This window comes from Paralichthys olivaceus, chromosome 11 (genome assembly GCF_024713975.1).
Source record: "Paralichthys olivaceus isolate ysfri-2021 chromosome 11, ASM2471397v2, whole genome shotgun sequence".
Lineage (NCBI taxonomy): Eukaryota > Metazoa > Chordata > Actinopteri > Pleuronectiformes > Paralichthyidae > Paralichthys > Paralichthys olivaceus.
The window spans coordinates 14442099-14454446 of record NC_091103.1 but is presented as its reverse complement, the minus strand read 5'-3'; the positions used below and the strand labels follow the sequence as shown (position 1 = coordinate 14454446).

The following is a 12348-nucleotide window of genomic DNA, read 5'->3' as shown; positions in this document are numbered from 1 at the left end:
TTACTTTGTTATATGAGTTTGATTATGTTTTACTTTGTTGGTTTGCGTGAGACACTGCCTTAGTGGTTTTGTTTCCTTCTGTTGTGTTGTTTAGTTATGCAAGATTAGGTGGCATGTGTACATGAGATGCACTGTTTCTATCAATCAATCTGTTTGCGGATGGTTAAAACTGCTTTTACTCAATCAACTAATTTATTCATTTTTGTAGAATAAAACTGTCTTGTTCAATATGCAGCATGTTTCTGACCCTATGTGTTTTATAACGTATGCAACAGTTATTTTTGGCTGATCAGGTGCTTCGATATCATGTGTTGACGGTCCCCTATATGGTCAGCGACGTAATAGAATCCAACCAAATAGACATCAGATTTCTCTTACAACAAATAATTGTGGTTGACTAAGATAAATGATCAAATTCCACATGTCTGAGAAAACATAAATCATTGAATCATCTGGAAATGTGTTCTCTGTTTCAATAAACCACAGACAGCAGACTTGACAATCCTCCATTTTATTCCAATTATATGTACAGTAGATCAGTATAGGAAGCTTAACACAGTATATGCGGTAACCAGTCAGTAGCTTGTGCTCTCCCAATGACCAAAAACCGTAGAAAGACCCAGAGCAGCACCTCTGCTCCCAACATTGGGTACCACAAAGCATTATTGCTAGAGCCCATGTAACATAACCCTAAAAATAAAAATGTTGACCTCAACCAGGATGAGACAGAGATGCATCTTTATTATGAGGATTAGAGTTATGATATAGGCATTTAGAAAGATGGAAGACGTCCTCTGTGGGCGTGAGTAAATTATCAAATTTCTTGTAGTGTTTGAGTAATGAAGTTAGACATGCTCTAAAGATTAGGAAAAAATGAGGCAGTGAATATTTACTCCCTTTAGCTGAAATGTTCATGAAAAGACATCTTCATAAAGACACCACACCATTTGTCTTTGTGTTCATTTTGGTGGTGGGCCTATTTGGCTCATTAGCATTTTTCCCTCAAAGCCGACAAACAAATGATCAGTCTCAGATTTGCAGAAACTGCAGCTTGGGTGCATATACAGCAGCCACTATTTTGATTATTCATCAGAGAAGTTACATAATACTGAAGTGTGAAATGTGAAATCAGTGTACACGAAGGTGGAGAGTTTAATCTACCTGTCGTTTCGTTTGGATGACAAGTGGAGTGATGATGTCATGAGGTCTAACAGTCTCTTGGGAAAAAATACAGTTTTGAAGAAGACAGCTCTAAACTGTCTCATAAAACTCAAGGAAGAATAGTGCACAGTTATGCTAATAGATACCAGCTCAGAGGTGAACGAAAACCCTCGGTAGTTTTTGCATTTTTGCTAAAAAAGAAGTCAACGTTTCATCCAGACAGTCTCATGCTGCATACATATGCCCGTTTGCTTAAAGCAGCTTTACACACAGCATATCCTTGATTCCTACATGCCTCCTGTAAACTGTAACACAATTAATTATGTGACAAATCAACAGAACTTTTAAAAATCAATTCAGAAAAATATTCAGCAAAACATACAGTTGCAATATACAAAGTTAAACAATCTTAATAATCTATTTTAACACTTCAAGTGTACTTAATCCAGTGGATGTAACCTACTAATAATATATAAATATATTGATATATTGCTTTATTGAACATTTACTACTAAAATAGGATCCTATACTTCTAACCAGTAGCTGTAGAAGGCAAGAAGAGCCTCACAGCAACTAACCACAATTAAATTCAGAATTAGCTTGTGTCAGAGTTACTGATGTTCAGTCACATCCTGGCTCAAGTGTTGACCGGATAAAATACGTTCAAATCAAGAAAAACCTTTATATGCAAACCCCACAGCATCTTATAAAAGTGTAGTAGAAACAAAAGGACACACTACTTGAGTAGAGAAATGTCATATATACGTTTCCATATTTTGTTCACAGTCCTGCTTTGCTAACATCAATTCTCCTCTATAGTAAGGCAGCAGCTACAGTGGGGTATTCATCAGAACATTGAATTAATAATCAGCACTCATACATGTAAGCGATAACACGAAAAGTATGTCCTGCATTACATACAGTCATTGAAAGTGTTAGTTTGATTTTCTTTCTACTGCTTCCTTTTCCCAAGATGCCATTTGCTCATTGTTACACCTGGGGCAACCATGTGCACATGACAGTGGACTCATGTACACTCCATTCATGTTCAGCTGAGCCGGCCGTCTTGTATTTTAAAGTATCTTTGGGGATTTGTGTGAAACAGAAAATGAACAAAGTGCAGGTACAGACCATCCTTCAGCTGAAAACAGAACTGGACCTACAGTTATGCTCCTGTTTGTCCATTTTTCCTGAGGTGAAAAAAACCCACCACCCCAACAACCTCAACCACAAATGAGCTGAAGAAGTAGTAGTGTGTGTGTTTATTACACAAACCACACCTGAAGCCAACTGATTGTAACCTGAATTGTGGTCTATTTATACAAAACAGTCACTACAGAGGAGAAGTTGCAAATGTCTTGGTGTGTAACTTTGAGTAACATAAATACATACTGTGTGTTCAGCCCTGGAGGGAAAGAATGCACTGGGCAACAGTCACAACAACTAACTGAACTTTTTATCCACCTACCAGCCCATGGAATTGTGTGGATGGGTGAGGCATGAACCGACAAAGCTCCACATTACAATTTGGAGATCTGGATAAACAGGCGATTATTTCACTCTCTTAAGCATGGTGAGAGAGGGCACCTTGGAGAAGTTATGTGCTGTCCAAGTGCCCTTGTAATTTAAAATGCAACAGCCTGTTAATTCTGTCTTCTGGAGCACTTTCGTCTGTTGTTGGGTTTTAGGGCCAATCAGAATATATATTCTGTAAATAAGATATAAAATGTAAAACACAATGAAACAATATGGTAACAGAGTGGTGTTCAACTTCACAAATTCAAAATGTAACCAAATGTGAAATATATCTTCCTTAAAATGATCACATGGAGGACATCACACAGGACGTGCCCCTTACTTCAGCTATTCTCAACATGGAGTGATTTATGGTTGGCATGAAAGGTCACAGTTGGTCGGGCCACACAGCCTGGCTCGTAGTCCACCCAAAATGGCTGCTGCCCTCTTCAAACGCACCCTCACCGTAAATCTAAAAGGGATTGCTTTATAATAAGGCCCCACAGTATACAGAGCATGTGGCAGCAGTGTAAACAGATAGATCTGATTTAATTTAAGAAGTGATACTCACTGAGTTTCTCTTTGTTGATTGAGGTTATATCAAAGTCCATCTAAAAAATTTTCTATGATAAGTGTAATATAATTCAATAGCTAAACCCAGTCTCTGTATCAATTGAGTCAAGGTGCAGAACAACAGTTAACAGCATTAACAGTCTGACATTATATTAATACAGTGATCACACTGCAGTTAAAAGCACAAGTCACTGTAGTTCCTAGTCTGCCTTCGTCTCAGCAGCAGGGGGCACTGTAGCTGAAGACATCAGTCTGGCAGCTTCATCTTGGGGCTCCACTGGCCCCTCCCCACCTCCTTCCTCCTCATCCATGCAGAGTGGGGGCTGTCTCTGTGCCACAGTGTGCCTGGATCGAGCTCTTTGCCTTCGAGGGTGAAGGAAGAGCGCAGGGTCCGGCATGGCTGTGGGCTCTGCAGGGCCCGTCACTCTCTCTATGGGAACGCACTCCCGGGCACGCTCCACCCTCGAAGATGCCCTGCTGCTCTTACGCTTCGGTTTAACCACAGGGGAGGAAGGGGAGGCTCCTGACGGCATGTGTGGAGAAACAGGGTTCTGCTCAGCACTGTACTGGGCCCCCTGAATGTTGGCCCTGGCGAGGAGCACTTGCCTCTGCTGCATCCGCTGGTGGTGCAGTTTCTGCCTCGCAGCGTGCAGCTGGAAGGAGAGGTACGCTGCTGCCTCTGTTTGTTTCTGCAGCTCTGTGTTGAGGATGGTCGAGCAGTGGCTGCGGCGTTTGAGCTCCTCCAGGAAATGGCGCTCTTTTTCTTTGAGATTGGCTCTGAGGGCTCCCACCAAAGCCCCTTTGTGAGTCAGCTCTTTACGCAGCTCTCCTAAGGTGCAATCCTGATCTTCAAGCCGGTTCTCCACATCGCGACAGTGGGCTTCCAGGAGTTCCTCTTCCTCCTGTAACTCTGACACGGTGAAGAAATGAAAATGTTGAAACACGTTAGAATATGTTTTGAATAAAACCTCTGTGTATGTGCTCAACACAATAATTCACAAACTGAGTCAAATAATGTGAATGCTCTCTCCACAATGCACTGTGTGTTCTTCACTTTGTGACACATTGTTACAATCTCACCTATATATGCAAAACTGAGTCTTTGTCACTTTCATCATCAGCACACGTGTGAACCAGAGTCACAATTCCAACATTATCCAGATCATATTCTTGGCACAGATGTGTTCATTTAAATATTATATGAAAGTAATAACTGGACCAAATCATGACTATTTTTATTATTACACTAATTTCCTCTAAACCAATTAGAAACTAAACCAAATCATTATTTGTTTTTTTAATTCAATAATCAATCGTCAAAATTGCTGTTTACTGCATTTCTGGTAATCAATGTGTATTTGACTTAGTTTGGTCCATGTCCCATCCACTAACACAGAGGAGAATAGGTTTATGACCAATACTGCAGCCAGCCACCAGGGGGCAATCACATTATATCATCCATCTTCATAAACAATAGATTTATATTTTGTTATTTTATATTCTGTTTATCTCGTCCAAGTTCATATCCGAGGAAAGTAATTAAAACGTCAAAGTTTTTTAAAAGCAAACACAGTTAATGCTGCACTATACAAACCTTTGTGTACTGTACAGTATCATCATTCCCAAGATGGCTACAAGGACAGACTAGTGCTTCAGGTCTCCTCACCCCAACCTCCAAGGTTTCATTTAACAATGTATATATATGTTCTGCTTGTGTATATATCCTTTGTGCTCTTTGATTCCTGTGAAATTCTCCAGGGGGATGAATGAAAAGCCCTGAGTCAGTGCAGCAACCTCAGGGCTGACTGAGCTGCAGCTCTCCAGAGGAGAAGGAGATTACATCCACAGAGGCTGATGCTGACACCTCTGACTGTAGAACTAGGACGAGGTTTCTGGGTGAGAGAATCTCAATGGGTAGTGGGAGTCCAGATTAGGCTTGAATGTAATAAGGTGCTTCAAACATCACTCTTTCCTTTCATCCTTTTCTTTCCTTTTCTACATCCTTGTCCTTCCATATTTTCCCTCTAGTATTCTCTATGTCTCCCTTTGTCTTCCACAGTGGATCCTCTGGGTTCGATCAGTCTCAGATTTTCGCCCATCACCACACCCAGGTTGAGCTCTACACTAAACTAATGTCCACCTAATGTGTTATTCACTTCCCATAGTAACCTTTTCTTCTCCACCATGTCTGCAGCTCAACACATCCTGATCCTGCTGCCTTTACCTTTTCCATTAATTGCTCTCTTCTATATACCTCTCTCTCCACCTCTTCTTCCTTCTCTTTTCCTGACTCTATGCTTCCCCTCCCTTTCAGCAAAGTCTGTAAGCAGACACCCCCGCCGGGACCCTGGCGGAAAAAAGAGAGCAGGAAAAAGAAAAAGAGGATGGATCAATTTTGTCGAGGTGGGAGAGGAGAGAACATGGGGCCATGTTGTATTAATGGACAGGGGGATAACCTGTGCTGGAAAAAAAGATGGGGTCTAATGTCTGAGTAATGTAGCCACAGACACACACACATGCACACACACACACACACATTTGTACTTCTATCTTAGACACAATAGATGGTCCTGCGAATGTCAGCTATGTTCCAAGCAGATCGGGGCACGCTGTCTTTGCAGTGTATATATCTTCATACGGCCATGACCAATTTTTTTCAAGCAGAAAAATGTGCACATGTGAGGAACAAAGCAAATAAACACTCACACAGGGGAAAACACAGATGCGCTTTGCACTCATTGTTTGAAAGAGACTTCCTGCAGCTTGTGAATGAACAGACAGAGAGATATAAGGAGGCAGGGGTGAAAAGAAGGAGGAGGGCGGCTGACAGGGATCTGTCCCTGGGGGGGATGGGAGGTTGGGAAGGGCAGAGGGAGGCAGAGATGGATGCAGGCACAGAGAGAGATGGTCGATTGGGGGTTGAGTGCAGCGAGAGAGAAACTGGCCCAGAGAAACGTAAACATGTGTCTGACTCTGTGTCTCCAAACCAGAAGACGACAAAAAATCATAAAGATCAATTCATCATTGTGAGTTTTACCTAATTGGCTTCTGCCTGAAGGAACCACCTTCAGCTCACTCGTCAATTCTGAAAAACACAAGAGAAAAACAGGAGAGAGCCATTAAAACCATGTGAAATCATATTGTTAGAGCATAAATACAGACGCTGAGTGGTTCTGAAATAAGCTGCATGTACGCAGACGTTTCCTGTTGGTTAACACAACAGATGCTCGATGCAGTTTCCAGCACATCACTGATCTCATACATATTTTATGAGGCTAAATCTGAAACTTTACATCAAAAGAATTTGTGCCAAAGACTTTCTGCCAGTGATGCCCTGCTTCATTACTTGTCGCAGTGAGCATAAAAAAAAGTCTTTACTGTAACTTCAATAAGATGTATAAGCACTATTAGCATTCCTCTGTGAAATCAATACACGCTTAAATAAAAACTACTGCCGCTGCAATTTTCTTCAAAGAGCAATGCAAACCAAACAAATAGGAACCTATAGTGAGATAGAAATGCTTGGTATTTCTTTGGTGTGTTTCAATATTCTGCACGCTGATGAATTAGAAATATCAAATATTATTTGTTACTTCTAAATATAGCTAACACTCTAGATATTTATTTTATGGCTTGATTTAATCAATAACTTCTGCATTCAGATGTCTTGTGTGATTAAAAATGACAGATTCTCAGCAGCTTTTTTGGGGGTTTTGGAAAAATTGGGTCCAGACATTTTCTGGAGTTTCAGATTTGAAGAACACAGCAAGAGAATTGCATTCTTACATATAGCCCCTCTGAATAATTTCAAGACTTCAGTACATTTGTGAAAGCAGGGTAAAACAGACATGATTGTAGTAGCCGTCATGAGATCCCCCTGCGGCATGATTAGGATTATCCAAATATTACGTGATATGATATCTGGCACACTGACATTTTTAGATTCTGGATGGATTATATCTCATGTTCTGGCATTACAGCAACTAATGGTTCATGTGTTTGAGAAGATAATGTATCAGACTGGTTTTCAGTTATTAGTGGTTTTGGATTGTCCCTGATAAAAACATTAGTCTCCAGATGAAACCAGACAGCTGCCTGGTCGTGTCTGGACTGTCACTCAGTCAGTCAGTGATGCCTGACTGTGGGGAAATCTTGACCTCAAGTTCTCAACACAACCTTTGGTTTCACTTATAGGAATCCATTAGCCATCAATCTTTAAATAAAGTCTATTATACAGAATCATTTTGGAGGAATATGAATTTTATTTTTAGTTATTATCCTCATTCACAACTACCAGAAGCATTTATGAAATTTCATTTCACTGCAGGGAGCCAACTGTGAGAAATATTTCTTGAAAACAGAGTCACATAAAGGAAAAGAGGTGCTCAGCACATTTCAGCATCGTTTGTGTGTGTGTGTGTGTGCATGGCTTTGTGAATCAGACTTATCTCCTGCAGTCTCACTGAGCATTTCAGTGTTTTGTTTCTCGGCTCAACCTTTGGCGCTGTAAAGATATCTTGAAGGACAAACTGCAGGAACACACCCTCAAATAATTGATTTCTGTGACACACACATCATATCAGAGAAAAGAGCCCCTTCATGCCAATAAGGAGTAAAGGAGGTAGAGGTCAGCAATACAACAACAGAGATAATACTGCCTGCTCTCACCATCAGATCAACCTAGCAGTCCCCTTCCAGGCTGCACACAAGCGAGGTGGCAGCAAACACCTATCACACCCAAGTGTCATTTTAAAGTTGAGCATTTTGGACCAGCTCCATCTAGTTTTTTCTAAATCAGAAGAAACCATTCACAGGAGAGGGGGGTGAGCCTTTCAGGGATTGTTTGTGGAAGTGTGCAGGATAATCAACCAGTAAGAAAGCTCCAATGAATCGAAGCAGCAACGTTTTGACATTCAAGTTTCTCCACATCAACCAAAACTTTACATTTCGACCTATGATTAAGATCATAATTACATTTTTGAGAGAATTTTCAGTCTCATTTTCCTGCCTACTGGAAATCCCTGTTCCTGTGCCGCAGTTATTTGGATCCTACGTTGCCTTAGAAAACAGATTTTCCACTATGGCATGAAAGCATCATAAGAGGCTTTAAAGACGCTCAGCAGAAAGAGGAGATGGTCCTGGGTGTTTCAGTGAATGTAGCAGAATAATGTCCCTGCTTATGCAACCCTGCAGAAACCTCTGAGGAGTGTGGAAATAAAGGTCTGTGTAACAGGCAGATACAAACTGCTGAGCAGATGCATGACTCCATACACACACACACACACAGTATTTATGTAACCAAAATACCCTTCGGATGGATTACTAAACGCTATGGAATCCATGGATTAACAAAACCATGATGGATATGTTTGTGTGCATCTTTCCGAGGATTTATTTGTGTGACAATAAATGTGTGTGTGTTTGTTGGTCTTTTCCATGTGTTTGTGTTCAGATTGCTGTCTTTACAGCACATTCATTTCATGGTTTCAGGTCAGATCAGATAAGATTATTGCAATGTTCATATCACTATGTTTAAACTGTAGTTGAGAGCAGCTGAGTGGGAAAACTGTTTGACTTCTGACTTGGAGATATCAGGAATCCCAGACATTGGGAGAATGTTGACAGAATAACTGAAATTGCACCACTGCTGAGAGAAAATCCAACATTCACAATAATTAATTCTGCTCATTTTGTTTAAACTATACACTGTTTGATTGTAACCTTCTAAAAACAGCAGCAAATACCTTAAACAACACAATCAGCTGAAGCTGATGTGACATTTTGTCTGATGTGTGATGTGATATTTTAGCACTTAGGTTATAGGATCATTGTGTGAGCAAGTCAGAATATCAGATGTTCTTATCTGTATTGCAGGAATACAGCATGATGTGAGGGTGTTGGCTTTATGCATGTAACTGCAATAGTAAAGGAAAGGGACAGCCTCCAGAAAACTGATAAAATCAAAGTGCCTCACAAGTATAATAGCAGTGTGTGTGTGTGTGTGTGTGTGTGTGTGTGTGTGTGTGTGTGTGTGTGTGTGTGTGTGTGTGTGTGTGTGTGTGTGTGTGTGTGTGTGTGTGTGTGTTCGTGTGTTCATCTGCACTTGCTTGATTATATGGATTCATTATCCATTAAGCCTCAAACAGGAAATGATGTAATCAACAGGAATTGTAGCATGACATCACCATGTAGTCACAGTCTGGCTCTGACTGATGGAGCAGACACACATGAGAACAATAGGGAGCGTGTGCACATGGTACTGTTTGAACATTCGAAGACTGTTACTAAACCACCACCACGCCCTTAAATTAAATATTGGTCATGCAGCCAGAATAAAAGAAGGTGAAATCATTACAAATGAATTATATGTGGGCGCAGACTTGGTGGATTATTAAACCCTCATTAAAAAAAGGCCTGGAACAATCGTCTTATAATCCATCAAGCCTGTAATTAAAACTCTGAATAAATCGCCTGTGTGACGGTAGGGGGTCAATGAGAGGGGTGCCTGCTGATTAATGAAGAATTAAAGCAGCTAAGCATGAGGCAAAGGCGAATGAAGCACATAAACACGAGCTATTTACAGCTGAAGTTATTAGTCTGTTATTGACAGAGAATTTATCACAGTGTATTCTGATAATTGATGAATCCTATCTGTGATTTTTCAAGTAAAAATGACAAACTTTGATGTGATGGGCAGGATCTCATTACTTGTATTGACATTTTAGAGACTAAACCAACAATTAATACATACACAAAAGTCTACGTTCTCATTCACTTGAGGGTTTACTTTACTATATAAAGGATTTAACTGCTAAAAATGTCTTTGGTGTTATGGTCTCTCGCTCTCTCTTTCACACACACACTGTTCACCTGAGCATCGTTTCTGCAGGGAGAGGATCTCTAGGTGGAGACCGTGGAGCAAAGTGAGGTGCTCCTGCCGGAGGAACACCATGCTCCTCTCCACACTCCTTATCTGCTGGGACACGCTGCTGCTCTCATCAGCCATGGCTGCAGGCTGCAGACACAGGGAGAGAATTGGCATGGTCAAATACTCTATGGATAGTTTCTAAATTATTAGACCTTACACTTGATACACCTTAGAAATAATAAAATCACACTTGGCAGATTATACCAACGAGTTAGTGGCCAAAGTAGCTGAAATAAAAAATATGGGTTGACTTTGCTACAAATATATTGATTCCAGAAACCAACAACTGAATCGTGTTTTTCTAACAGTCATTATTTTTTATGGTATGAGTCCTATAGTTTAACTTGTGACAGTGTAAAGCTGCAAATGTTATTTTCTCACACTGATGAATGCTGCTTGTGTCAGCCGAAGAGGGAGAGGATTGAAAGTATTAAGGTCATGTTGGGGGGGGGGGGTCTATAAATAAGGTATTGATGACCAGAGAGATGAACAGAAATGGGATCAAACCAGGGATGTGCAAAGACATTTGGAGGCGCCTTAGCTCAAACCCGATAAACTCAGCTATAGTTTCTTGTAAACTACTTCAAGCAGCAATATGGTTTTCCATCTTAAGATCATAACACGGTCATCTATCTCTTTGCAAACCACAACATTCAAACATTAAAAATGCATTCAAATACATTCAGATCATTATAATTTGATAATGTACACATTAGGTAAAGCAAACATTTAAAAGTAGATTTTGCAAAAATAAGTTATTGACATATTAATATACATCACAGCATTATCAAAAACGAAGTATTATACTTATGTCTCGTTACTCCATGAATAAACCATGGAATGACATGATTACAATAATGAACATTTCTTTTTTTAGATTACCACATTCAACTATAGGGAATGGCAGCAAATCATGCAAGGACACAGACCCAGCTACGCATTTTGCATTGAACCATCGGTCAACACAAGAGTCTCTTCTTACCTTATAATTGATGTCAAGTACCAAAATTTAAGAGATGTGGTTTGCAATCGTTAGAAAAACGTCCTCCGGTGCGGGCATGCTGGTCTCCAGCGCTGGTCCAGATCATGCAGGCTGCGGTTCTCATCCATAGACATGTTATCTGAGTGCGTCTCATCCGCATGTGACGCTGTCTGATCCCAGCAGGAGGGGGAACAAGAGGCTGGAGAGCTGCGTTAAAATGCCCGACCACCGCTGCGCTCTGGAGAAACCGCTGCGACGTCCGCGTCATTCGTCATGTTTTCAAAGTCCGAGGATGAGGTGCGCAGCCCATGTTTTCAAATTATATATTCTTCGACATGCATGCGTCTGTTCCTCATCTCCCGCACACCCACACGTCAGGCTGCTGTGGACGCTGAGCTCGGAAATGCTGTGAAAACAAGCCACCGTGCGCAAAACACGCGAGAACATCGTACGACGGAGTGAACACGGCATCTGATTGGAGGGAGCAGCCCTGATCTGAATAGAGGGAGTCTGAAGAGGATCAGTGCCGAGCATAGACTGTATATAAAGAGCCAAGGGTGTGTGGACTCATGGGAGCACAAACAACAACACACCATCATGAACAACATGTACTTAAACAATGTGATTCGAAAATATCATGTTTTAAAGATCCACATCAAACATCTGCTGTGTATCAAGTGTCATTATTCTGAGTTTTTGGTTGATGAGATTTCTACAGTGTTTGTCATCTGAGGACCAATAATTAAAGGTCCAGTGTGTAAGATTTAGGTGAAAGGCATCTACTGGCAGAAATTTAATGTAAAATGTTTACTAATGTTTTTACATTAGTCCAGACTGGACAAACTGAACACCTTTTGAGTTTTTTTGAAAACTGAAGCTACCACAGGTTCTTTTTCATGTTTGGAAGGGGAGAGTGAGGTTATTGGTATTCAGCTGCAACATGCAATTTCAACACTAGATATCACTGAATTCTACACACTGTACCTTTAATTCATGGGGTTATCAAAAAAAGGCTTTAATTAATGTAAAGGAAGTGAGGAAACTGACAGAAAGGCTGTTATTAATATTATTAAATCATAGGCCACGTGAGTAAAGAAGCAAAGTAAATAAATATCAGAATAAATGGTAGGTTCAAGGATAATAATCCTTTAAATTAAAAGAAACTCCAATGCTCCTTATAATAAGATAT

General features: G+C 40.5%; 1 protein-coding gene across 1 annotated transcript; it reads right to left on the bottom strand.

The window, feature by feature from the left end:
- Window positions 1–1642: 1642 nt before the first annotated feature.
- Window positions 1643–11553, bottom strand: ccdc92ba (coiled-coil domain containing 92Ba). The gene is made up of 4 exons (XM_020088398.2): window positions 11160–11553; window positions 10120–10264; window positions 6287–6334; window positions 1643–4159 (listed from the first exon to the last, which is right to left on the bottom strand). Exons 2-4 carry the CDS (start codon window positions 10253–10255, stop codon window positions 3450–3452), a joined length of 894 nt encoding a protein of 297 aa, XP_019943957.1. The 5' UTR covers window positions 10256–10264; window positions 11160–11553; the 3' UTR covers window positions 1643–3449.
- Window positions 11554–12348: the final 795 nt, after the last annotated feature.

Excerpts from the sequence above, each read along its gene's own strand:
- ccdc92ba (XM_020088398.2), bottom strand. The coding sequence starts at position 10,255 with ATGGCTGATGAGAGCAGCAGCGTGTCCCAGCAGATAAGGAGTGTGGAG. Across the intron at positions 6,335-10,119 it reads CCTGCAGAAACGATGCTCAG|AATTGACGAGTGAGCTGAAG; the intron begins GTGAACAGTGTG and ends TGTGTTTTTCAG. Across the intron at positions 4,160-6,286 it reads TTCAGGCAGAAGCCAATTAG|AGTTACAGGAGGAAGAGGAA; the intron begins GTAAAACTCACA and ends TCACCGTGTCAG.